This window comes from Rhinatrema bivittatum, chromosome 4 (assembly GCF_901001135.1).
Source record: "Rhinatrema bivittatum chromosome 4, aRhiBiv1.1, whole genome shotgun sequence".
NCBI classification, from domain to species: domain Eukaryota; kingdom Metazoa; phylum Chordata; class Amphibia; order Gymnophiona; family Rhinatrematidae; genus Rhinatrema; species Rhinatrema bivittatum.
Genome location: NC_042618.1, coordinates 473,503,990 through 473,530,937, shown reverse-complemented (window position 1 = coordinate 473,530,937; position 26,948 = coordinate 473,503,990). Strand labels below are relative to the sequence as shown.

Here is a 26,948-nt window from a genome sequence, read left to right as displayed (position 1 = left end):
TCAGACCGAAGACCCGAAGAGATATGAGAGGAAGGCCGGAGAAATCCTTCAAAGATGCAGGGGAAGCTCCGATATGGCAGTAATTCCCAATGATCTAACAGCAACAGCAAACACAGGGGTAAAACCACTAGATGATGTGCTTCAACATATCAGCAAAGCTGTTGTGGTTGGCAGGTTCCCACACATGGAAGGAGGATGAGGCTGGAGCGGTTTGGAACACAGGCCACACCTCGTCTAAAACATTGCAGAATTATGCACTGGTCAGCAAACATAAGCCTGGGCATAGCGCTACATGACAGCAATATTCTAACCCAGTGTATCCCAACCCTCTCCTGGAGGTAACACCTAACCAGTCGGGTTTTCAGGTTATTCGTAATTAATATGCATGAGCATACCTTGGAAATCTAGGACATGCAAATCTTTCTCATGCATATTCATTGTGGAAATCCTGAAAACCTGACTGGTTAGGTGTGCATCCAGGAGAGGGTTGGGAAACACTGAACTAACCAATAAGAAGTCACAAGTAAGAGACAGCAAGGTGTAAAGAAAGGAGTTTGCTATCTAAGCTTAACTGCTTCAGCGATACAGAGAATTCTCTCACACCGCTTCTCAAACTGCGCATCCCCTGAAATTAGCCCATAAGATCATACGATTAAAAGAGGATTTGCTGCAATTGCAGTATGAATGAATGTGGCTCTTAAAGGGACTCAAAAGAGAATAGGCAGCTTTCTTGGAAGGGACAGGTGAGAGCAGACCACATCAGGATGTCTGTCCAGAGCAGACTGCATCAGAAGAAGAAGTGGTCAGTCTGGACCTTGGTACCAGTGCTGTAGGTGTTGGGGTGTAAAGGAGTGGCCCTACACCCCTCTTTAACCTGTAAGGGACCAGGCATATAAGCTGGTCCACCTTAAATGCTATAGCAAGAGAGAGAGAGCACTGTGGGTGGGACTCTGCTGAACAGGATAAAAGGGAGAGCTCAGCTGGGAACAGGTGGCCCCATGTCTCCAGGAAAAGGCAGCTCTGGAAATATTTCTGTCATAAGGTAAAGCTGGAAGCTCCCTGCTGGAAGTAAGCAGTCTACGCCTTAGTGTGCTGAAGGTGGGGAAGAAAGAAGGCGGGAGTCAGTGTGGTTCCTGCCTCCAGTGTAAAGTTAGTCGGCTATGCCACGGCAGAGGGCAAGAGAAAATACAGACGACATTAAGAGGGTAATGCAAAGAACTCAGCACATGCACGCATGAGCAGCTGCACCTGAAGTTACGGCTGGATTTTATAACCCGTCAAGTGGCAGCCACCCCAGAAGTACACTGCTGCGTGTCGGCACAGGCACATTTTTACATTCAGGGATTCCCATAGTTTGTACATGTATTTCATGAAAGCATGCACAGATATTTTATGCACAAAATAACTGTAAATGCCCTCAGTTTGTGTGTGGAGGCAGGTAATTTATAAAGTTGGCTGATGTATGTATGTATGTATCTTGTTTATGAAAATTGTATTATAATATTTATTTATTTATTTATTTAACTTCTTTTACTATACCGATACTCAAGACCAGGTCTTATTGTACCGGTTTACAATAGAACAGGGGGAAACCAATTAACATCTAGGTAGAAGGTAAAGTTACATTAAACAGGGAGCGTAAAACATGGGAGATGGAAGGCAGGGCAGAATTTAAACTATAACAACTGAAGAGTGATAAATATAATCAACAAAAACAATGATGCTACTATAAGACTGGTGTAATTCTTTTTAACACAAACCCTCAATTGTGTTATAATTGATTTTAAATCCAGATACCAATTATATTGCAAGTTATTCCACCTTAACCAGAGTGGAACCAGGCTGCTGGCGCTAACCTTTACAAAGGAGATAGAGCAGCTTTTAAACTAGAACAAAGGGGAAAGCTGACAGTCGCCCAGCAGCACATGGTTCGGAGAGAGGTATCTTCAAAGGATACTAATGATGCATTAGAATTAGGGCATCCCGACAGTGAGGTTCCAATAATTAGAAAAGTAGTCCAAGTGCCTGTAACTAAAAACTCACCTGAGCTAAAAAAATTCTAACTTATCCCTATCAATTAAAAAGCAGAATGAAAATACAAACAAAAAACAAACTTTGAAATGTTTGTATGCTAATGCCAGAAGTCTAAGAAGTAAGATGGGAGAATTAGAATGTATAGCAGTGAATGATGACATAGACTTAATTGGCATCTCAGAGACATGGTGGAAGGAGGACAACCAATGGGGACAGTGCTATATCGGGGTACAAATTATAATCGCAATGACAGAGAGGAGCATCTTGGTGGCGGGGTGGTGCTTTATGTCCAGGATGGACATAAAGCACAATCGAATCATTATGGGTAGAAATCCCTTGTGTGCTGGGAAAGAGTATGGTGTTAGGAGTATACTACCGTCCACCTGGCCAAAATGGTGAGATGGACAGTGAAATACTAAGAGAAATTAAGGAAGCTAACCAAATTGGTAGTGCGGTAATAATGGGAGATTTCAATTACCACACTTATGAACAATCACGTTGTATCGACATATTTTTATAATTTTTAGTGAAAAAACTATATTAATCACTTGTGTATATATGTTGAACCTTCATATTTCCCGCGGTTTGCAAGTATTTTGAACTTGTAATTTTTACCGCTTGCTGGTCTTTATTTAATCATCGGTCCATAAACATATGCAAACGTTTTTTTAAGTTTTTTGATTTTTAGTAAAAAACGGTACTTCCCTTAGAGGAGCGCTATAACGCTTCAGAGTCCAGAGCAGACAACAAGAGGAAATGGCGGTAAGGTCCGAGAAATTATAATTGGACTCCCAGTAAAATTCTATAAAGTCGTGTGGAAGATACACCAGTAACCAGAGAATATCTCATATTGTCCCTGAAGCAGCAGCCCACGAAACGTGGACACGTTGGACTAAACTCCAGACCCTGGACTCTGAAGCGCGATAGCGCTCATCTAAGGGAAGTACCGTTTTTTACTAAAAATCAAAAAACTTAAAAAAACGTTTGCATATGTTTATGGACCGATGATTAAATAAAGACCCGCAAGCGGTAAAAATTACAAGTTCAAAATACTTGCAAACCGCGGGAAATATGAAGGTCCAACATATATACACAAGTGATTAATATAGTTCTTTCACTAAAAATTATGTCGATACAACGTGATTGTTCATAAGTGCATCTTTGTTTCGTTGTATATTGGACAGATAGATTCAGTGTAGATTTCAATTACCCCAATATTGACTGAGTAAATGTATCATCGGTACATGTTAGAGAGATAATGTTCCTGGATGGAATAAATGACAGTTTTATGGAGCAATTGGTTCAGAAACCGACGAGAGAGGGAGCAATTTTAGATTTAATTCTCAGTGGAGCACAGGATTTGGTGAGAGAGGTAACGGTGGAGGGGCCGCTTGGCAATAGTGATCATAATATGGTCAAATTTGATTTAATGACTGGAAGAGGAACAGTGTGCAAATCCAAGGCTCTCGTGCTAAACTTTCAAAAGGGAAACTTTGATAAAATGAGAAAAATAGTTAGAAAAAAACTGAAAGGAGCAGCTACAAAGATAAAGAATGTGCAACAGATGTGGGCATTGTTAAGAAATACCATTCTAGAAGCACAGTCCAGATGTATTCCCTGCATTAAGAAAGGTGGAAAGAAGGCAAAACGATTATCAGCATGGTTAAAAGGGGAGGTGAAAGAAGCTATTTTAGCCAAAAGATCTTCATTCAAAAATTGGAAGAAGGATCCATCAGAGGAAAATAGGATAATGCATAAACGTTGGCAAGTTAAATGTAAGACATTGATAAGACAGGCTAAGAGAGAATTTGAAAAGAAGTTGGCTGTAGAGGCAAAAACTCATAATAAATTTGTTTTAAAATATACCCAAATCAGGAAGCCTAGCCTGCGAGGGAGTCAGTTGGACCGTTAAACAATCGAGGGGTTAAAGGGGCACTTAGGGAAGATAAGGCCATTGCAGAAAGACTAAAAATTCTTTGCTTTGATGGTTTTCAAGGATGACAATTCAGATGAACAGAACCAAATAAAGGGGTGTATACCATCCACCTGGACCAGATAATATACACCCCAAGGTTCTGAAAAAATTCAAAAATGAAATTTCAGACCTATTAGTAAAAATATGTAACCTATCATTTAAATCGTCCATTGTACCTGAAGACTAGAGGGTGGGCCAATGTAACATCAATATTTAAAAAAGGCTCCAGGGGCGATCTGGGAAACTACAGACCGGTGAGTCTGAGTTCAGAGCAGAGAAAAATTGTGGAAACTGTTATAAAGAATAAAATCACAGAGCATATAGAAAGACATGGTTTAATGGGACACAGCCAGCATGGATTTACCCAAAGCAAGTCTTGCCTCACAAATCTGCTTCACTTTTTTAAGGGGTGACTAAACATGTGGACAAAGGTGAACCAGTAGATGTAGTGTATTTGGATTTTCAGAAAGCGTTTGACAAAGACCCTCATGAGAGGCTTCTAGGAAAAGTAAAAAGTCATGGGATAGGTGGCGATGTCCTTTCGTGGATTACACACTGGCTAAAAGACAAGAAACAGAGAGTAGGATTAAATGGTCAATTTTCTCAGTGGAAAAGGGTAAACAGTGGAGTGCCTCAGGGATCTGTACTTGGAACAGTGCTTTTTAATATATTTATAAATAATTTGGAAAAGTCCATGACGAGTGAGGTGCTTAAATTTGTGGTTGACACAAAATTACGCAAAGTAGCTAAATCTCAAGCAGATTGTGGTAAATTGTAGGAGGACCTTGTGAGGCTGGAAGATTGAGCGTCCAAATGGCAGATGAAATTTAATGTGGATAAGTGCAAGGTGTTGCATATAGGGAAAAATAACCCTTGCTGTAGTTACACAATGTTAGGTTCCATATTAGGAGCTACCACCCAAGAAAGAGATCTGGGCGTCATAGTGGATAATACATTGAAATCGTCGGTTCAGTGTGCTGTGGTGATCAAAAAAGTAAACAGAATGTTGGGAATTATTAGAAAGGGAATGGTTAATAAAACGGAAAATGTCATAATGCCTCTGTATCGCTCCATGGTGAGACCACACCTTGAATACTGTGTGAAGTTCTGGTCGCCGCATCTCAAAAAAGATATAGTTGCACTGAGGAAAATAAAGAGAAGGGCGACCAAAATGATAAAGGAGATGGAACGGCTCCTCTATGAGGAAAGGCTAAAGAGGTTAGGGCTGTTCAGCTTGGAGAAGAGACGGCTGAGGGGGGATATGATAGAGATCTACAAAATAATAAAAGGACTTGAACGGGTAAATGTGAATCAGTTATTTACTTTCAGATAATACAAGGACTAGTAGGCGCTCTATGAAGTTAGCAAGTAGCTCATTTAAAACAAATCGGAGGAAATTCTTTTTCACTCAATGCATAATTAAGCTCTGGAATTCATTGGCAGAGGATGTAGATACGGCAGTTAGTGTAACTGGATTTAAAGAAGGTTTGGATAAGTTCCTAGAGCAGAAGTCCATAAACTGCTATTAATCAATAAGGATTAATAGCTTGGGATCTATTCGTTTAATGTTTGCGTACTTGCCAAGCCACTGTTGGACACAGGATGCTGGGCTTGATGACCCTTGGTCTGACCAAGTATGGCAATTCTTATGTTCTTATGTAAGTAGTGTAATGCTATAAACCACATTAATAAAAAATAATTTACATTGCACCCAAGCTGACCCGAGTGCTTGTACTTACTGGTATTAGGGGGGATAGAAAACTCCTGCTGACAGCCATACATTAAGGGGAAACCTAATTGGAAAATAGAAGCAGCCATACTTTAAGACAGAAGAATATGAGTCAGTAGAAAACAGACAGAAAAGTGTCTGCTGTACAGAAGAGCAGGTCTTAGTAGAAAATCAAAATTAGACAGTGTTACCATTCTAAAATCTAGGACCTGTAATTGTTAGCAGTACAAAGGCAAAGACCTCTAGATAAGGATCTTTCTCTAGTCATGGTCCCTCTGTCCAGTAGCTCTACAGATGCTCTTATTCTCAGTCATCACTAAGAAAAAGCCAGAGATATCATCGTTCAGCTAGTTAAGCAATGTATTGTTAGTCCTATAAAAAAAACTATCACCTTTTATAATTGTGTCTCTTTTTAATGTGGTAAACTTTATTTCCCTGGTCTTACAGTGACACCTAGTGGCCAGTCAAAGGCTAGCAGTGGGAGCTGCTCAAGTACAGAACCAACACAGCGCTGGGGCTGGACTGCTGAGGCCGTGACGCCGTCGTGATGGGAAGGAATATGTTAGAAAGAAGTCTCACAGGAAGAAAACATTATTCATCTTCTCTGATGGCATAATGTAGCAGTGTTAAAGATCATGTGCAGGATGCGTGCCAAATCTAGACAGCAGAAGATCGGAAGCTGTGCTGGGATAGCCCGATTCAGAAAGCCTTTTTTTTTTTTGGCATATGCTGTTTTCCTGATCCTTAATTTGAGGAGTAAGCCATTGCCCAGAAAACGTGCACCTTTCTCTTTGGCACAACCTGGGAAATATGTTTTAGCCTGTGTGGGTTAGGGGCATTGCTTGTCAATGGGAAAAAGCTTCATTTTCGGGAGTTTTTTAGAAATATATTGACAGATATGACGTGAGAAGAGAGGGCAGTGACCTGTGAGTGAGGAAGGTCATCAGAGCTCCTGTGCCCCAGAAACAAGCGATGAGAGGTGAGCTGGAATGAAGGGAGCGCTGCAGGTCTGCCTAGCAAAATATCCTTAATGAGCTGAAAACTTGAAAACAGTGTCTAGTGATGCCGCAAACGAGAAAGTGGATTCTAAACCGAATAAGCTGAATCGGTGCGGAGACTGCAGGAGAGTTTTTTTCTGAACCAGCACTACAGTTCATGTCAGAGCTGTACAGCAGGTGCAATCGTCTGTGGCAAATGTCGGGTGAAAAGAATGGAAACTCAGAAGGAAAAAGTAGATCTGCTCTGTCCCAGGCTTGTGTGTTTATGAGATCTCACCCAGCTGAGCATCAGGGGAGGCAGCGAAGGAAGGAAATCCGGCAGCTCTTGAGACATATCGGAGGAGGAGTCATGGGCTCACTCTGCAACCTTGGGTAAGTGCCTCAGCTTCCCTCACAGCTGTAAAAGTGGGTGAAAGCAGGACCCCCCACGGAGAAGCAGATGGACTCGGTCGGGTCCATAAATTACACGGCACCTGTAGCAAATGTAAGCTGGATGGGCTCTGTCTGTCCGCAGAAAGAAACCGTCCTTAATGCAACACCCTGGCAGACAGCAAGGCAGGAGGACTGTGCGCCTGCATAAACCAAACCACTACAAGTAAAAAAAAAATCTTTGGCCCAGAGTCATTTGCTGAATAAAGCTCTGAAGCCATGCCCGTACAATGGGCTGCGAATCATCAAGAAGACCTTTTCCCTTCATTTTTAACATCAAGTCTACTTCCATTTGCTAACTATAGTCCTGAAACTGGCTATATTTTTTCTTATTCCAATTATAAAAAGCAGGGCTGCCACTTCCAAGGGACATTAGCACTGAAGCATATGCAGCTCAGGTAAACCTGTAAGGAACCACGCAACATAAGAACATAAGAACATGCCATGCTGGGTCAGACCAAGGGTCCATCATGCCCAGCATCCTGTTTCCAACAGAGGCCAAACCAGGCCACACGAACCTGGCAAGTACCCAAACACTAAGTCTATTCCATGTTACTGATGCAATTAATAGCAGTGGCTATTCCCTAAGTAAACTTGATTAATAGCCGTTAATGGACTTCTCCTCCAAGAACTTATCCAAACCTTTTTTGACCCCAGCTACACTAACTGCACACAACCTCTCTGTACTCAAACCTGGATCGGAAGCATTTGAGTTGTGTTATTTCATGCGGTTCTATGTCTAATGACCCTGCTCTAAAAATAATATTAATTACACTAACATTATTCGAGGTAGACAAGTTGACTACCTATGGGCTCAAATTCCAGCTCAGGCTCACACCAGACTCTGTTTCTCTTCTAGAAAAGAATGTGCCAGCCCTCCACCTCCTCTCCCCATCTCATGCTTCGGTTCGACTTATCCGTGAAGATACGGAGAGATTCCAAGGTACTGGAGGAGAGTTATTGTGATCCCACTCCACAAAACGGAGAAAAATGAGACAGGAAACTACACGCCTGTTAGTCTAACATCAAGAGTGGGCAAAACGATAAAAATAGTAAAGAAAAAAACAATGCAGCTTCTTGAAACACATAGATTAAAGAATGCCGAACATGGGTTGACAAAGGATGCCGAAGGAGAAAAGCTGCAGGTCACCGGCGCTCAACCCATGAACCATCAACAGTGGCAGATAAGGGGGCTGCAGTAGATGTTGCGTATCTGGACTTCAAGAAAGCTTTTGCCATTCTTCCAAACAGAAGACTTGTAAGCAAGCTGGACGGAATGGGAGTAGGCCAAAAAGTTGCAAACTGGGTGAGAAACTGGTTGAGCCTCAGGACATGGACAGTAGTGGTAAATGGAGTACACTCTGGAGAAGGCAAAGTGGCCAGTGGAGTACTCCATGGCTCAGTACTGGAGATAGTTCTCATCAATATCTTTATTAGCAACATTGCTGAGGAACTTGAGGAGGAAAATATTCATGACACAAAATTCTGTAATCCAGAATGGGTGAAAAAAGGGAACAGGACTTGAAAAAATATGGGTTTGGGAAATGAACTTCAGTGGTAAAATGCGTACGATCATAATAATGGTGCCTCACTTTGATAGCTCAGTGAATCGTGTGCCAGATCGTCTTAACGATCAGGTTCGGCTGCGGGGGGGGAAACAGCTGATGCCGTTCCCAGGCATCAGCTGCACTAAAAAAAAAATGGCGCCGATGCCCCTTTGCCCTTACCATGTGACAGGGTATCCGTGTCATTGGCCGGCCCCTGTCACATGGTAGGAGCACTGGATGGCCGGCGCCATCTTTAAAGATGGCGCCGGCCATCTTTACTCATCAGCCCCTATTATAGAGTATAGTATAATAGGGGCTGATGAGTAAAAATGGCCTATGTGTGTGTGTGTGTGTGTGTGTGTGTATGAGAGCCTGTGTGAGAGCCTGTGTGAATGTTTGTGTACCTATGAGAGGCCATGTGTCGCATATAGGCTCTCACAGGCACACACACATAATGTATCTCTGAGAGACAGGGAGCCCATGTATGTTAGAGAAGGAGTGTGTGAAAGAATGAATGTGTTATTGTGTGTATGTTTGAGAAAGAGAAGGAAACATTTGTGCATCCCTACCTTCCCCAATCCACAACAATCTTAGGGTAACTGGAAATCAGAACATCACAGATATGGAGAGCAGGAGATTTTTTAAAATCCGTATTAGTTTTAATTATTGGGTGTAATTTGATTCTGCTCTTTCAAAATATTTAATTTTTTTGAGGGGGGAATAGAACATTTTTGAATTATTGGATTTTTAATTCATCAGATGTTTTGAAATATTTTATTGGTGTTTGGGGAATTTTGGATATTCTATTCATTAACTGGTTTAAAATATTCTTTTTATGAATATGACTTTGCTATTATGATGGTTTATATTTCTTGATTTTATTATTTAATATTTAATGAAGATTGGTAATATTTCTGTTTTTCCATTGTTGCTCTGCATGTAGATTCTGGCTTGTTGTGGGTTCCAGTTCAGCTCTTCTCAGCACGTTTCTGTTTATACTTTCTGATCTCTTTATTCTGTATTTACTTAGTCAGGGTCAATCACTGTTCTGCATGTGTGACCAAGGTGAGGTATTCTGGGTCGGGATCTATAACAGCCTAGATTCCTAATAAGAGCTTTTATTGGGGTTCTAGGGCCTGGTGTAATGTGTGCAGTGTTGTCTTTACATAGATAAGGTGTTAGGGTTGTTTCGGTTGGGAGGTTTACTACATTGGAATAGTAATTCCATTTATTCAAGGCTTTCTGAGGGCCAAGCCCACACCCAATACGCATTTCTTCATGAAATCCTAACACCAGGGAGCAACCAGTGTGACATATTTGAAGAGCACATCAGAAGCGGACTTGTACGGCGACCACAACACCTTAGCCAAAGCACGCTGGAATAATGCCACTCAGTAGGGCCTTTGAAGAAGAAAAGGAAATTGCCGTGAGTGTCTGGTCGCTTCCTTTTCTTTGGTTCTTACCCGTCCAGGGGGGCACATGCACCCGGATATGCAGGCTCGGCTCATACACTCAAAGTCGTAGTTCTGGCATGTCCTGGCGCACTCAATCCCTTCCGCTCGCGGGTTGTCGGCAGGACACACAAACTTATTCATGGGCGGCTTGCACATCAGGCTTCTTTTGACTGCAGCGCATAAGAGAGAGAAATGGAAGAGCTGCTCACTGCGATGAAACCTGACGGCAGATAAACACCGCACGGCCTAGCTAGTTTGCCCCATCCACATCTTCTCATCGGCTTTACTGTCCGGGGATCTTTAGCAGGGTTACAGTGGACAACGGTTGTTGGTTTGTTGTTTTATACGACCCAAAGACAAAACAAGCAAAACATTGCTTAAGAGTTTTCAGAAAGGGCTAAGGCTTTGGGCCCATTTTCAAAGGGTTTGGGTGCCTAAGGGGGTCATTTTCCAAGGAGTTACCGCGGGAGATAAATTCGCAAATCGCGCTAACAGCCATTAACGCAATTTGCAAATGCGGTATTCAGGGGGCGGAGTATATGTAAAGCGGGAAACAGTTATCATGGCTCATAGCTACAACCCTTCCATTCGCGTTACATTGTGCACTAGAGGCCAGTAAAGGTTTATCACAGTCCACAACAATTCCAAACGGCTGTGAGAGAGAGAGAGAGAGAGAGAGTGTCCATCAAGCTAGGTGGAGAGAACATGGCCCAAATCTCATCTTAGAGTGAGTTTCCTCACTCCGAAGGCCATCAAATCTTCACAAGAGACCACTGTGCTGTTCGTACGTCTCACGTTGAATGTGAAAGTGGCCCCCAACCCCCTACACTCATACCTAATCTCCACCTCGAGTTACTAGGTGGGCCTCTCATAGGGATACAAATACCTGTCTAGGGAAAAAGGGGGTGTGGTGAGGGTAATTTTTGTGAGAGAGACTCTTTATAAGGCTCTCATATAAGTAAACTATTTATACCACTGTAGGAGTGGGGAAAGGTACCCAAAGATGAGATTTGTACATTGTACTCTCGACCTAGTTTGATGCACTCTCTGCCTAGCTGCTATCAAGCTAGGTCGAGAATACAATGTACAAATCTCATCTCTGTGCACCTTTCCTCACTCCAGATCACATCGAATCTTCACTCAAGTGTACTGTGCTGCTCGTTCCTCTGACTGTGCATGTAAAACTGCCCCCTAAAACCTAGACCACCACCAAAACCTCACCTCGAGTTACTACTTGATCCTCCTACAATTGTGTACAAAGTTGACTAATATGTGTGCCACCCTAGAGGTGCACACTCTCTCTCCCTCTTTGATTTTCATAAATTCCTCCCTTTTGACTAAATTTTTAGAATTTGCATACGCATCTCACGATGCATTATTTATTGCATGCATTATGGTGTTATCACCCGCAATAAGGCCCTAACATGATTTGATGAATATCCCCCTTAGGATCCTAAATCTGGGCAAATGAATAGTAGGCCTAAATCTGGGATCTTGAGATCTTAATTTTAGCTAAATTTTCAACAGAAAATTTAGGACCCTAGGTTTAGCTGAAAATATTTGTCTAACATAGGCACCTACAGAGCTGCTTAAATTTAGCAGCTCAACTTCCTTTGAATATCAGCTTTCAAGAAAGCATTAAAGTATTCCTTTTCCTGCAGGCTTATAAAACTCTAATTGATTTAACACAATACTAGGGGCCTGATTTTAAAAAGCATTTACACACTAAAACTGGGTTTTACTTGAGAAAATGCACATTACTCAAGTAAGTAAGCTTTTGAAAATTGCTCCAATATATGCAATTGATTTGCTATAGGATTTGCTCATGTAAGTGCACTTCAGGTGGGTAAATAGCTTCTTAAAATTGCTACAATAGTAGTTACATTTACACATTTATATCCTCTTGAAAATTACCCCCCAAATGTATTATTTATTTTTATTTGCGATGTATGGATGAAATCATGACTATGTATGTTTTATGGTGTAAACCGCCATGCACCACCCTACTTAATGTGCGGGTTATAGAGTTTAATAAATAAATATAGGACTGTCTCAGGAAGGGTAACAATGCAAACCTTTCTGAAATAAACGTGCTGTGGGCAGGCAAAGTATTTTTATGCTTTACAAATGATTGCAGCAGAAGAATTATTATTGCATGCAGTACAGTGTATTTGTGATGTTGGCTTGCACATACATTAAAAGGAAAAAATAAGCAAATGGAGAGAGGAAAGCAGAGATGGACGGGGTGAAAAGAGATCACTGAGCGAGAGGGGAGGAGAGATGGAGGCTATAAAGGCAGGCAAAGAAGCTTATGGAGACAGTGGAAGGGGTGAGGTCTGGGAGAGGAGATGACGAGAAAAATAAGAGAATGGGGCATGGATGGAGAGAAAAATATGTTAGTGAGGGCAAATGAATAATACAGAGAAAGAGACTTTTTAACAAAAGTACTTTCCTATCAGGAAACCTTTACCAATAAGGTAACTCTGAGCAAAGAAAGTAAATGGAGGGTAATTTTATGACTGCGTGTCACTCGTTCCTGCAGACTTTAGCCGGCATTTTCACGTATGTGCGTTCACAAAGCTCTGCTAATTGACGCGGTAAACGCAGAGATTCATTTGAGCAAAGTTACACCTCCCATTTGGAGGGCGTAACTTGAGCGGGTTAATTCAGCCACATACTTTTAAAATCTAAAAGCAAACACATAAATCTCAACCCTCAGGAGGTCATTTTCAAAGGAGTTAGGCACGTAAATGTAACATACTATTCTGGCAATTTTCAAAAGCCCGCCTACTCGACTAAAGGACATTTACACGTGTAAAACCCAATTATAAGTGTGTAAATGTTTTTTAAAATTAGGCCCCTTGTGCGCGGAAAAGCGTGGGCAAAAGCAGGTCGCCCGCTGCACTTTTGTGCGCGCGCACACTCTGCCCCAGCCGATTTTATAGCAGCCAGCTCCATGCATAACAGGCTCTGAAAATTTCCCCTGAATTGCCCTACACTGACGAGTCCCTGGGGCTTTTAAGCTGCAAATAGAAATCCTCTGGCAAACAACAAGACAATTAATACACATTTTAGCAAATCTCAAATGACAAAACTGACGTTTGATTTAAAACTTGCAGAGAAAGTGTCAATATGAGTAAGCCTATATATATATATATATATATATATACAGCCACACCAATGCATGTAAAGTATAAAGGAAAATTAGTTTCTTACCTGATAATTTTCGTTCCTGTAGTACCAAGGATCAGTCCAGGACACCTGGGTTGTGACTCCGCACCAGTAGATGGAGACAGACTAAAACTTGTGGGCGGAGCCATATATGCCCCTGTGCCAGTCACAGCCCCTCAGTCATACGAATGTCAAAGTAGAAAAGCCATAATACAACATAGCTAACCATACAAACTTGTCAGGTAAACGAAAATAACTCCAACACCCCCACAGGAACCAGACTCTCCAAACCGAGAGAGCGAAGAACAAGGGGTCAGTGTACTGAAGACAACAATGAGCGGACTCTCCGTTACAACAGCGCAGCACTGCGGGCGGGATCCTGGACTGATCCTTGGTACTACAGGAACGAAAATTATCAGGTAAGAAACTAATTTTCCTTTCCCTGTACGTACCAGGATCAGTCCAGGACACCTGGGATGTACCAGAGCTAAATAACCGAGGGTGGGAAGCAGAGAGTCCCGCTCGGAGTACCCTCTCTCCAAAACCCCCGCAATCAGTAGCCCGAACATCCGATCGGCAATGTGTAATGAAGGTATGTAACGACTGCCAGGTAGCAGCCCTGCAAATCGCTTGAGGCGACACCTGTGAAAATTCCGCCCAAGACGCCGCTTGAGACCGTGTCGAGTGAGCCCTGAGGCCCCCAGGAATAGGTTTTCCTCCCGCACAAGGTATGCCGAACCAATGGTTCCTTGTTTGCCAATGGACAATCGTCTTGCGGGATGCCGCGGCCCCTTTCTTTGGACCCGAAAGGAAAACAAAAGATCTGTCATCGGTAGCGTGGAAGGGAACTCCGCACAACAAGTCCCTTGAAGTCCCTCGCTGGAGGATCAGAGGAGCTCCCGTCCGCAAAGCGGGCAGCCCCACTGACTGATGCCGATGAAAAGACGAAACGACCTGAAGGAGAAAGGTAGGGATCGGACACAAGAATACCCCCCGAATCAGAAAAACACAAAACGGTACTCTACAGGAGAGAGCCTGCAACTCAGAAAAGCGCCGCGCCGAGGCAAGCGTCACCAAAAATACCGTCGTCAAAGAGAGATCCGGAAGAGTTGTGCGCTTCAAGGGTGCAAACGGTGCCGAGCACCAGGTGGAAAGAACCGAATTGGAAAACGCAATGGCGGACGGAGAAGCTTAGCCCCCCAGAGAAAACGGGAAAACATCCGGACCCGCAAGCAACCAAGCGCGGACCCGCCGGGAACTGCATGCCAAGCCTTTGGCCAGATGAGCCTGGAGAAGCCAGAACATCAGATACTGAAGCGGCAGTGGAATCCACACCCCGCTGCACGCACCTTACCGCAAAAACTACCCAGGCCCGGACGTACGCTAAGGATGGAGACTGCTGCCTGGAACCTCAGCAGCATAGCCACCAGCGCGGCAGAGTAACCTTCCCCGTTGAGCCGAGTCCTCTCAAAACGCCAGGCCGCGAGCCAGAAGGGATTCTCATCCTCCCAACAGACGGGGCCCTGACGGAGGAGCCCCGCGAATCCCTGGAGACGGATGGGACGCATGGGAGCCGCCACCGACAAACTGAACAAGGTCCGCGAACCACGGACGGTGAGACCATGCCGGAGCCCCCATGATCACGTTGAACACGTTGAACGGGTGCAAATCTATGCGGCGCATAATCGTGCCGAACATCGGCCACGGAGGAAAGACGTACAGCCGGACATCCATCGGCCAGGGAAGCACCAAGGCGTCGACTTCTTCTGCTCCTCTTCCTCGGCGCCGACTGAAGAATCGCGGAGCCTTCGCATTGTGGCCTGTGGCCAACCAGTCCACGTGGCCTGTGGCCCTCCAGTCCATGTGGGGAATACTCCACGTCTTGCAGATGAGGCGAAACTTCGACCGCCAGCTCCCATGCCCCGGGATCCAGATGATGACGGCAGAAAATCCGCCTGGATGTTGTCGACCCCGACGATGTGAGAGGCTGCAATGTATGTGAAGCTGCAATGGACGTGAGATTTTGCTCTGACCAAGCCATCAAGAGCCGCACCTCGTCTGCTACCTGTGGACTTCTCGCCCCTCCTTGGCGAGTGATGTAGGCCACTACGGTTGCGTTGTCCGACAAAACACAGACTGCCCGTCCCCTCAGCAGAGGTAGGAACGATTGCAGTGCCAGACGGACCGTTCTGGTCTCCAGTCGGTTGGTAGCCCATCGGGCTTGAGACGCTGACCGTAGGCCATGAACTGACGTCCCTAGGCAGACTGCTCCCCATCCGGAGAGACTGGCATCCGTGGGCACCCCTGTCCGGTTGGGCAATAGGAGTGACCCTGGAGAGGTCAAAAGACTGGAATCAAGCCACCAGGACTGGCCGGATCTCGCCCGGCCTACGAGTGGAAATGGACGGTAGAATGCTTCCGAAACCGGCTGCCAGCGGGATGGTAAGGACGCCCGCAATGGCCGTAGATGAGCAAACGGCCAGTGGACCAACACGAGAGTGGAGGCCATAGTTCCCAGGACTATGAAGTAATCGCCGAGCCGCGGTAGCCGGAGCGACAGCAAGCACCTCACTTGAGCCTGTAGTTTGCACCTTCCTTCCTGCGATAGGAACGCCCTGCCCCGTTTCATCGAATACAGCTCCAAGGCATTGCAGGGTCTGCGTGGATACCGGCTTGGGTACCAATGGACTTCTTGTTGAACTCGACTAGCCAGCCTAGAGACTGCAAGAGTTGTAGGCCCCTGGCCACTGACAGTCGACACTGATCCTCGGACTTCGCCCGAATCAACCAATCGTCCAGGTAAGGATGAACCAGAAATCCTCCCGGCGAAGTTGCGCCACCACCACGACCATCACCTTCGTGAAAGTACGAGGCGCCGATGCGAGCCCCAAACGGGAGAGCCGTGAATTGATCCTTAGGCATCGCTGAAGAGACGGTGGAATGCCTACGTGAAGGTACGCCTCCGTGGAACCTAGTGAGGCCAGGAACCCTTCTGGACGCACCGAGGCGATCACCGACCGAACAGTCTCCATTTGGAAGTGAGGCACCCGCAGGCATCTATTCACCCCTGTTAGATCCAGGATTGGTCTTGAAGTGCCGTTGTTCTTTGGAACAATGAAGCAAATAGAGTGACGTCCTTCGCCGTGCGGACTGATCGGAATGGAGGAAATGGCTCCCAAATGTTCCATGCGCCGGATGGTGATTAGCACTGCTGCCTTCGCTTCGGGAGCCTTGCACGGCGAGACCAGGAATTAGTGTGCTGGGGAACAAACAAAATCTAATGCGTAGCCGTGCTTCATCACGTTGCGGACCCACTGGCCCGATGGTATCCAGGCCCCCTCGCTGACGGGGCTCCACCCTGTCTATCGGAGCGTGTACCCCGAAAAGACTGCTGCCATTGATGGTTACGGGAAGAAGCCGACCTATAAGAAGAACCGGTAGACCTGTGATGAAGCGACTTCCTGGGCCCTCGGAACCGGGATCTGGCCGAGCAGACGGAGCGCGCCCTGAATCTGTCCTCGGGCAGCTGCTGTGAACGAACCATCTGCAGCCAGGTTGCGCAGCCACAGCAGGCAACGCGCCGAAACAGCCGCCACCCCGGACCTAGCGGACGTACGCAGCAAATCGTGGAGAGAATCTGCCCCATACGCTATTGCTGCCTCCAACCTATCTGCCTGTGATGCCTCTTCCGCCGACAGACCTGCATTTGCCTGAAGAATATGGGCCCAGCGCAGACTCGCTCACATAGCGAAGTTGGTACAGAAAGCAGCCCGCACACCCAGGGCAGACACCTCAAAATCTTGAGTTACACGTCCAGCTTCCTATCCTGTATATCCCGGAGAGCCGTGGCTCCCGTAACCGGAATGGCCGACCTCTTTGTCCCTGCAGAGACTGCGGAATCCACCTTGGGCCGGCGAAGGAGTGCCAGCACCTCCTCCGGTAGCGGGTAAACCTTGTCTATGACCTTACCGACCTTAAAAGCGTATCCCATTCATTGAATAGGAAAACTGTCGATGAAAATTGAAAAGGAAAATCCTACTGTCGGCCCCGAGAGACCTATGCTCCTCTTCCTCGGAGAGCATTGGATCCATGATTGCCTCTTGGCAGATCCAAGTGTGTCTCTCGACGGGCCCCCCCCCAGCGGAGCAGTTCCTGAAGCATTGCTGGAGGTAGTAGGTACAGTTCCTCCCTGCGAAAATAGTCGTACCGCCTGGGGGTCATCCCCTTCCATGGCGAGTGCCCCTTTGCCCGCGCTGGGCTGGACAGGACCGTCCGCAGCCGAGGACCGTCCGCAGCCGCCTCCCCGGCCCCCATCAGGGACTCCTCTGGAGACTCAGTCAACTGCCGATGAAGAATCCGTCTCAGACTCCTGAGGTACGCCACGCGGCGGACGCTTCCCCCGCGAGGGCTCCCGAGAGCACCCCGCAACATCCATAGTGTTCTAGCCTTCAGAACAGACCTGCGGGTGCCCCCCCGCGCGACGCCCCTCCGGCAGCGCTAAATACGCTTATATTTAAAAAACGCCGCGCAACAGACGCGCAAAAAACAGATAAAAATCTGAAGAACCAGCCGCGGGAGGCAACGGGGACCGAGGCCCCTCCGTGGGGACCCCCCCGCCGGATCCCGCTGCGGGGAAAGCGCGGGGGGCAGGGCTGTATCCCCTGTTGTGAACCGAGCGATTTCGCGGCTGGAACTAAAATGGCCGCCGCGCGCGCACAGTGCAGGAGAAAAACAAACATCTTGGGGCCTATCAGTCGAGCCCCCCCCCCCGCGCGGCGGCGGCGATTGCGCGGTTCTGGACTGGGCCCCCCCGAGACGCTCCGGACACTCCCTCTCTGCCCGTGCGACCGTAGCTGCAGAGGCCCTGCCACGAAAAGCGTGCGCGAGCCGAGCCACAGTGACGAGAAAATGGGCGGGAAACGCGGCGAAATGCGAAGTAAAATTAAGAATTCAAAATCGGCGACCTCCCTCCTGCTACCGGCGCCCCCCCCCCCTCAAAACGGAGCGGAGACGCGAGGGAACGTAGAGCCGCACAACGAAAACAAAAAAAAAAACCCTTTTTTTTTTTTTTTTTTTTTTTTTAACAAAGCTTGCAGCTGTCCTTGGTTCTGGAGCCCTTTTCCTGCAGGGGTGAGTGAACCGGGCTCCCCGGTGTCACCCCTGACGCTGCCACTAGCTCAGCCGGGTCCTCAACCCTGGCAGCGGCCTCAACCGGGGGAGGGTAGTCCCCTCAGGACCTCTCAACCCCCCCGGGAGGCAGGGCACCCGGGACTAAAATTAAAAACAAAACCCAATTTGCCACGAATACCTCGCAAAAACAATCAGGCCTAACAAAATCAGCCCCTAAAAACCAAACCTGACTAACCACCAAAATCAGGTCAGGCAGGGCTGTGACTGGACCTGCACCATCTACTGGAGACAGAGTAAGACTGAGGGGCTGTGACTGGCACAGGGGCATATATGGCTCCGCCCACAAGTTTTAGTCTGTCTCCATCTACTGGTGCGGAGTCACAACCCAGGTGTCCTGGACTGATCCTGGTACGTACAGGGAAACATATATATATCCGCTCAGTTACATTGTAAACCGGTACGATAAGACCTAGTCTTGAGCATCGGTATAGTAAAAGAAACTAAATAAATAATAAATAAATATATACAGCCACACCAATGCATGTAAAGTATAAACATATATATATATATATATATATACACACACACATATATATATATATATATATATATATATATATATATATATGTTTATACTTTACATGCATTGGTGTGGCTGTATATATATATATATATATATATATATATATATATATACAGCCACACCAATGCATGTAAAGTATAAACATATATATATATATATATATATATATATATATATATACAGCCACACCAATGCATGTAAAGTATAAACATATATATATATATATATATATATATATATGTTTATACTTTACATGCATTGGTGTGGCTGTGTATATATATATATATATATATATATATATATGTTTATACTTTACATGCATTGGTGTGGCTGTAAATATATATATATATATATATATATATATATATATATATACAGCCACACCAATGCATGTAAAGTATAAACATATATATATATATATATATATATATATATATATATATATATATATGTGTGTGTATATATATATATATATATGTTTATACTTTACATGCATTGGTGTGGCTGTATATATATATATATATCTATGTTTATACTTTACATGCATTGGTGTGGCCGTATATATATATATATATATATATATATATATATATGTTTATACTTTACATGCATTGGTGTGGCTGTGTATATATATATATATATATATATATATATATATATATATAGCCACACCAATGCATGTAAAGTATAAACATATATATATATATATATACACACACATATATATATATATATATATATATATATATGTATATATATATAGATAGATAGATAGATAGATAGATATAGATATATACAGCCACACCAATGCATGTAAAGTATAAACCGTGGCAAACAAACTATGTCCATGGATAACAAAAAAAGTCAAACAAGGTGCGTCAAAAAGGCAGCCATGGTTTACAAATGAACTTAAAACCTCAAACTCGACCTGCGTCAAAAAGAAAGTAAATGGCGTAAAGCCCCTTCCCCCTCCACACTCTCTACATACAAACTCGCCCTCCAATCATACAAGAGCTCCACTTTAAAACAAAAAGGGACTTCTATGCACACAAGATTCATAACATTATATTCGATTCCAAAGCGCTATTCACATTTGTCTCCAATCTAACTCAGGCAAACCCTCCTGACATACCACCTAACCAAGCTCAAACAAAAGCTGATGAGCTGGCACTCTTCTTCAGTAATAAAATCACCAACCTACTAACACAAATAAAGCATAATACCGGCACACCAACCAGCAATTACATTCTGCATAATAAAGACATCTCCCTCCAATCTCTTGAACTCACCTCCTCCTCAGAGATCCAAACACTTCTTAAGAAAATGAAACCCTCATCGCATCCACTAGACCAGATTCCGTCTAAATTACTACTGCTAATCCCGGACACCATAACCAAAACCCTAGCAGACATTATAAACTGCTCATTCATCCAGGGTTTCTACCCAGACGACCTCAAAATAGCATCCATCAAACCGCTACTTAAGAAGCCTAACTTGGACCCCAAAGATCCTAACAACTTCCGTCCAATCTCAAATCTGCCTTTCATTGCCAAGGTGATGGAGAAACTAGTTAACACACAACTAGCAGATTACATAGAAGAACACAAAATTCTCTTCCCCACTCAATTCGGTTTTAGAAAAGCCTCAAGCACCGAATCCCTTCTCATCTCACTGACTGACTACATTATTTTGGGCCTCGATAAAGGACAGGCCTTCCTACTGATCTTATTGGATCTATCGGCAGCGTTCGATACTGTGAACCATGCCATATTACTAAAACAACTAGCGAACATCGGTATTGCAGGATCAGCACTAACATGGTTCAAAACATTCCTAGAAAACAGAGGTTTCAAAGTTAAAATTCACAACAAAGAATCCTCCAGATACCCATCATCACAAGGAGTTCCTCAGGGTTCCTCTCTCTCACCAACACTTTTCAACTTATACCTTCTCCCGCTTTGCCAACTGCTAAACAAATTGAACCTAAAACACTTCATATTTGCCGACGACGTCCAGATTGTGATCCCTATCAAAGAATCCATCACTAAAGCGCTAGAACTTTGGGAAAATTGCTTTCAATAAATTAACGAGCTCTTATCCAGCTTAAATCTAATCCTAAACCAATCAAAAAGTGAATTCATTCTAATCTCTCCAGATAACTGCAAAATCACTACAAATCCGCCAGCCAACTTGCAAACCTCAAAAGTAAGAGATTTAGGAGTCTCCATAGACAACAGGCTAAATTTGAAATCGTTTATCAACCAAACAACCAAAGACTGCTTCCACAAACTGCACGTATTAAAAAGAATAAAACCCCTATTTCACTTCCATGATTATAGAACAGTGCTCCAAGCAATAATATTTGCGAAAATTGATTACTGCAACTCCATCCTACTAGGCATCCCATCATCTCATACTAAACCGCTCCAAATGATACAGAACACCGCAGCAAGAATTCTAACAAACAAAAGAAGAAGAGATCACATTACACCAGTCCTTAAAGACCTACACTGGTTACCAATCCACTACAGAATAATTCATAAATCCCTCACCACAATCTACAAGAATATTCATGGACTGGCTCCACTCCATCTACAAATAGCTCTTAAAAAACACTCCTCCAACAGACCCATCAGAGAAGCATATAGAGAATATCTACAGGTACCACACAACAATACCACCCAACATATAACATTGAGAGATCGGGCCTTCTCCACAGCAGGTCCCCCACTGTGGAACTCCATCCCCCTAGAACTAAGACAGGAACCATGTCTTCAAACCTTCAGGAAAAGACTGAAAACATGGCTGTTCATGAAAGCATTTCCGGACCCTTAAAGATTCACTACCATCAAATGCAGCATTACTGATCATTTCCTATTAAACTGAAACAGTCTCTATCTACCAATCATTACAATGTTTTACTTCTCGTTAAACTGTTTATCTTTCCTCTAACTCTAATCCCAGTTAGAATGACCCCGTTTTATTGTAACTTTTTTCTTCCATGCACTTGTTTTACTTTTTAATGTATACTCTTATGTTATTAGTTATTTACGTTATAATGTATTTCTCACCCCTTGTTTTATGTAAACCGACATGATACGAACTCCGTGAATGCCGGTATAGAAAAATACAATAAAATAAAAAAAATAAAAAAAAAATACATATATATATATATATATATATATATATATATATATATATATATATATATATATATATATATATATATATATATATATATATATACAGCCACACCAATGCATGTAAAGTATAAACATATATATATATATATAGATAGATAGATAGATATAGATATATACAGCCACACCAATGCATGTAAAGTATATACATATATATATATATATATATATATATATATATATATATATAGGCACGGCGCATGGCTTTCCAATGGGTGCGACTGACAGCAAAAGAGGGCCCACAGAAAGCTGTGCACTTGCTTGCCGTGTTTCATGCTGGCGAGGCCCTTCTGCGCTGCCCCTCTCTGCGCAGGCGATACTAACCTCTCGCCGACGGCTGGTGAAAGAAAGAGTCCGGTAAATAGGCCCCAGCGACTTCATTGGCGCTGCAGTGCATCAGGCCGTTCTCGCAGTAGCTGCAGAGGGGACAGAGACACCATCGCCATTATTATTACTTTTTTTTTTTACATTTGCCGTTTCTGCTTTCGACCCAGCAGGGCCCTAGGAAGAGGCCTCCTAGATGGGATCCTACCGTCCTAGAGCACAGCAGAGGACTTTTCTGACAAAAACCATGGCAGATCACAGCCCCAACAACGTGAAATCCGCTCGGCCAGCAGCCAGGGAAGGACCCGAGCCACCAGGAACCTAGAAGAACCCGAGAGAAGCACTGGTGCCGCTGGATGATGGAGGCAGGCGGCTCGTGCTGCAGCTCCGGAGCTGGGTCTCACGCTGTGGTCGGGGAGGAAGGGGTCCTATGAGCTCCTTAAATTCAGCTCCTGATAAAGGAGAATCTGAAAGCTTTAGTCACAAAGTCCATTTGTGGTGAGAAACTCCCATCAGGCGCACTTGTGAAAACCTTCTGCTCCTTAAAAATACTGAAACTGCATACCACACCCCAAATTCTGGGAAAGCAGCAAACCGCGATCATGGCCTCACTCTTTGCTTGGAGGATATGGAAAAGCAACGCAGAAACCGAAGAACGACATTATCAGCCTTGTCCCCTATGTTTCTCTTCGTTGGAATATAAGCTCTATACAGCAGGGACTCTCTCTTTATTTGTATTTGTGTAGCGCTGCATAGGTCGAGTGGCGCTGCAGTAATGTGCATGGAGATCCCGTCGGTCCTTCAGACTCGGAAGTGCTATCGTGCATGTGGCCCCCTACCCAGTACAGGCAGGGGACCCACCATAGGTTGGGGATTGTGCTTGGTAATGGAGCTAGGAGGTCCTAGGGATTTTTTTGGATGTGAGTCTGCTTTTAAACTCTTGCGGAGTAGCTTGTGAGCCCTTTTGTCTGCATTAGTGACCTCTAGAGATTGTAAATCTCATTTTCTGCAGGAGCCTGCAGCAGGGAGCAGAAGATAAAACATCTTTCCACCACAGCTCCTACTGCTGCTGCTGCTAATCACGTCTACAGCGCAGAACAAAAAAAAACCAAAACCTCTATAAGAGACTCAGTAGAGCTTGCGATCTAATCAAGACAAACATACAGGACAAAAGAAACTTGGGGGATGAGGAGGTCCATAATCAAAAGCAGCTAGCCAGCCAGCTCAGAAGTCAGCCGGCTAAATGAATATTTGGGCATTTTGCCAGCTAAATTCTAGCCGGCTAAGGGGGTCATTTATCAAAATGCGCTAAGGCATTTTTGCATGCGTTAAGGGCTTATCGCTTGTGAAAAAGCCCTGTTAATGCATGCGATAGGCCCTTACCGCATGCGAAAACGTGTTTAATGCATGCAATAGCACCATATTGTATGGAGTGATGCATATTTGGAAAATAGGGGGAGTTAGGGGTGGGGTTTGCCTGTCTGTGAAGGGCTATTGCACAGACTGATTTTAATTATGCCTTTTTAGGTGAATTGAAGCTCCCAGGGCATCAGGAGGGGGAGAGGGAGGAGGGAGAGAGAGCCCAGGCATAATGTCAACTCCCTAGATAGCTATTTATATCTCTATGGGAGGACCACGTAGTAACTCGAGGTGAGGTTTAGGGATTAGTGTAGGGGGTTAGGGGCCACTTTGACATTTAAAGTGAGATGTACGAACAGAACAGTGCTCTCTTGTGGAGATTTGATGACCTTCGGAGTGAGGAAACTCATCCAAAGATGAGATTTGGGCAATGTTCTCTCCACCTAGCTTGATGTTACCCAGGTAGAGAGTCCATCAAGCTAGGTGGAGAGAACATTGTACAAATCTCATCTCTGGGTGAGTTTCCTCACTCCGAAGGTCATCAAATCTTCACAAGAGAGCACTGTTCTGTTCGTACGTCTCACTTTGAATGTCAAAGTGGCCCCTAACCCCCTACACTAATACCTAAACCTCACCTCGAGTGACTAGGTGGGCCTCCCATAGGGATATAAATACCTATCTAGGGAGCAGGCATTATGGCTGCTGGGCTGGGCGCTCTCTCTCTCTCTCTCTCTCTCTCTCCAATAAATCACACCCCTTTTGCTATCACATGCAATATTTACCGCATTTTGATAAATCTAGGCCTAAGCTAGGAGCATTCTGAGGCATAACTGGGAGGAGTTGAGTTAGTCGGCTAATTGTGATATCCCGAGCTAGCCAGATAACTCAGCCAGCTAAGTCTGATCGGGTCAAAGACGTTTCCTAAACTTAGCCAGTTATAACTTTAACATAGCTGCCTATATTCAAGAGTGCAAGTGCACTATTGAGAATACCTCCAAAGTTAGCTGGATAAGGTTATATTCAGCCGGATTGTGCCTGAATATGGACCTCTTCACTTATTAAGACAATGGTTACAAATTAATGAGGCTGTAAGCAGTACCCTCAGGGGTTAAGGTTTAAAAGCAGCCTCAGAATGGACGAGACATCAATGAGGCAGGAGAGGGAGCAGGACGCAGGAAGTCTATCCCCAGCTCACGGCACTGCCAGCTGGAAAGCACGGAGTGGGGAACTGACAATAGAGGAGAAGGGCATTGATAGGAGTGCACGAGGAGGGGTGTAGAGAGAGAGAGAGATAAGAGGAGAGGCAGAGAGGAGCTTCAGAGTAAAAGTGAGTAACAGGAGCTTGAACTGTATGTGAAATGGACAGGGAAGAGGGGTTAGATGGATGTAGCGACTTTGGTGACAGATAAGTCACTCAGCTGAATTTTGAATAGATTACAGTGGAGACTAGAGATGTGAATCGGAACCGGAATCATTTCCGATTCCGGTTCCGATTCACATCGTTAATTTTTTTTCGTGCGGCCCGATCGCGGTTTTGTTTATCAGCTGCACCCGAGCCGATAAACAAAAAAACCCACCCGACCCTTTAAAATTGATCCCTTAGCTTCCCCCACCCTCCCGAAACCCCCCAAAACTTTTTACAAGTACCTGGTGGTCCAGTGGAAGTCCCGGGAGCGATCTCCCGCTCCCGGGCCATCGGCTGCCACTAATAAAAATGGCGCCGATGGCCCTTTGCCCTTACCATGTGACAGGGTATCCGTGCCATTGGCCGGCCCCTGTCACATGATAGGAGCACTGGATGGCCCGCGCCATTTTTAAAGATGGCAAGGGCTGTTTCTGTGGAATGGAGGGGGCAAAAACCAGACTGGGATGGCTTTAGGTGAAAGAAAGTCAAGACAGAGACTGTAAACAGCACATTCAAGTAGTCTGGAAGCAAAACAGGAGGGAGATGGGACAGGTAGGGTCCAGTGAGGGTTTTTTGAAGCGTGGTGTGATCACAGCATGTTTGAGGGCAGCAGGAACAGCAGCGGTGGAAAGTGAGAGATGGAAGAGATGACTGCGGTAGGGACAGAGCTGAAGCACTGAGTGAGAATGGAGTCAGAGGAACATGGAGTGAGTATGGAGGGAGAAAGAGGATGGGTCATTTCCTGCATTGTGACTTCCGAAAAGGAGAGGGTGGCAGAGGCCAGGGGAAGTGGGGGAGAGGGAGGTAGAGGCGACCTAGTTGAAAGTAATTTTGTGAGTCTTGTCATGGAACTCATCAGCCATAGTCTGGGCAGACAGTGAAGGGGGGAGGGGATGCAAAGGAAGTTTGAGAAGGGATTGGAGTTTGGATGCAAGAGGGTTTGTCAGATGGACACAGTGGTCTTGCTTGTCAAGTGCAATAGCCGACAAGAAGGAGGTCAGCATGAATCTAAAATGGTTGAATCCGCACGGGAAGGGGAGTTTAGTCAGAAATGTGCTGCCGAGCGGGCACAGGAACGTGGGAAGCCAAGACTGGGCTTTGGTGCACCTTACAGGATGGGGAAGGGGAGGGGAAAGAGTGTCCCAAGCAGAGGAGAGTACAATGTGGTAAGAAGAAGCTGCTTTGTCAACTGATTCAGACAATGTAGTAGAGGAAAGTAGAACTGAAACAGTAGTGGAGAGGATACAGGGGAGGTCAACAGCTTGGAGATTCCTGAAGATGTTGGTAGTGAATGGACAAGGCTGTGGGGGGGGGCGGGGGGTTAGTGTGAAAGGAATCAGGTGATGGTCTGAGACAGGAAGAACTGAGATGGAGAAGTCTGAGAGTCAGCAGTTGGAGGAAAGGACTAGGTCAAGGCAATGGCTTGAGAGTAGAGGTGGTAGCCAGAATTGGAGATCAAACGAGGAGGTTAAGGAAAGGAATTTTGAAGCTTAAGAGTCAGAGGGGTCATCATCATGGAGGTTAAAGACACCAAGAATAAGGAAAGGGGAAGATGGCAAACCACGAATGAAAGTTGGTGAGAAGGGAGAGGAGGATTTATCAGGGGGTTG

The 26,948-nt window shown here is 44.9% G+C and overlaps 1 protein-coding gene across 3 annotated transcripts in view; it reads right to left on the bottom strand.

Annotated features, from left to right (window-relative positions):
* The window catches only part of VWF (von Willebrand factor), a 259,921-nt gene that overhangs the window by 151,541 nt on the left and 81,432 nt on the right, over nucleotides 1–26,948 (bottom strand). For all 3 annotated transcript variants that reach the window (XM_029597268.1, XM_029597267.1, XM_029597266.1), the window contains exons 17-18: nucleotides 22,575–22,666; nucleotides 10,176–10,336 (exon numbers count right to left, since the gene is read on the bottom strand). In XM_029597268.1, coding sequence (XP_029453128.1) covers nucleotides 10,176–10,336; nucleotides 22,575–22,666 — 253 coding nt within the window. The remainder of the gene's footprint in view (nucleotides 1–10,175; nucleotides 10,337–22,574; nucleotides 22,667–26,948) is intronic.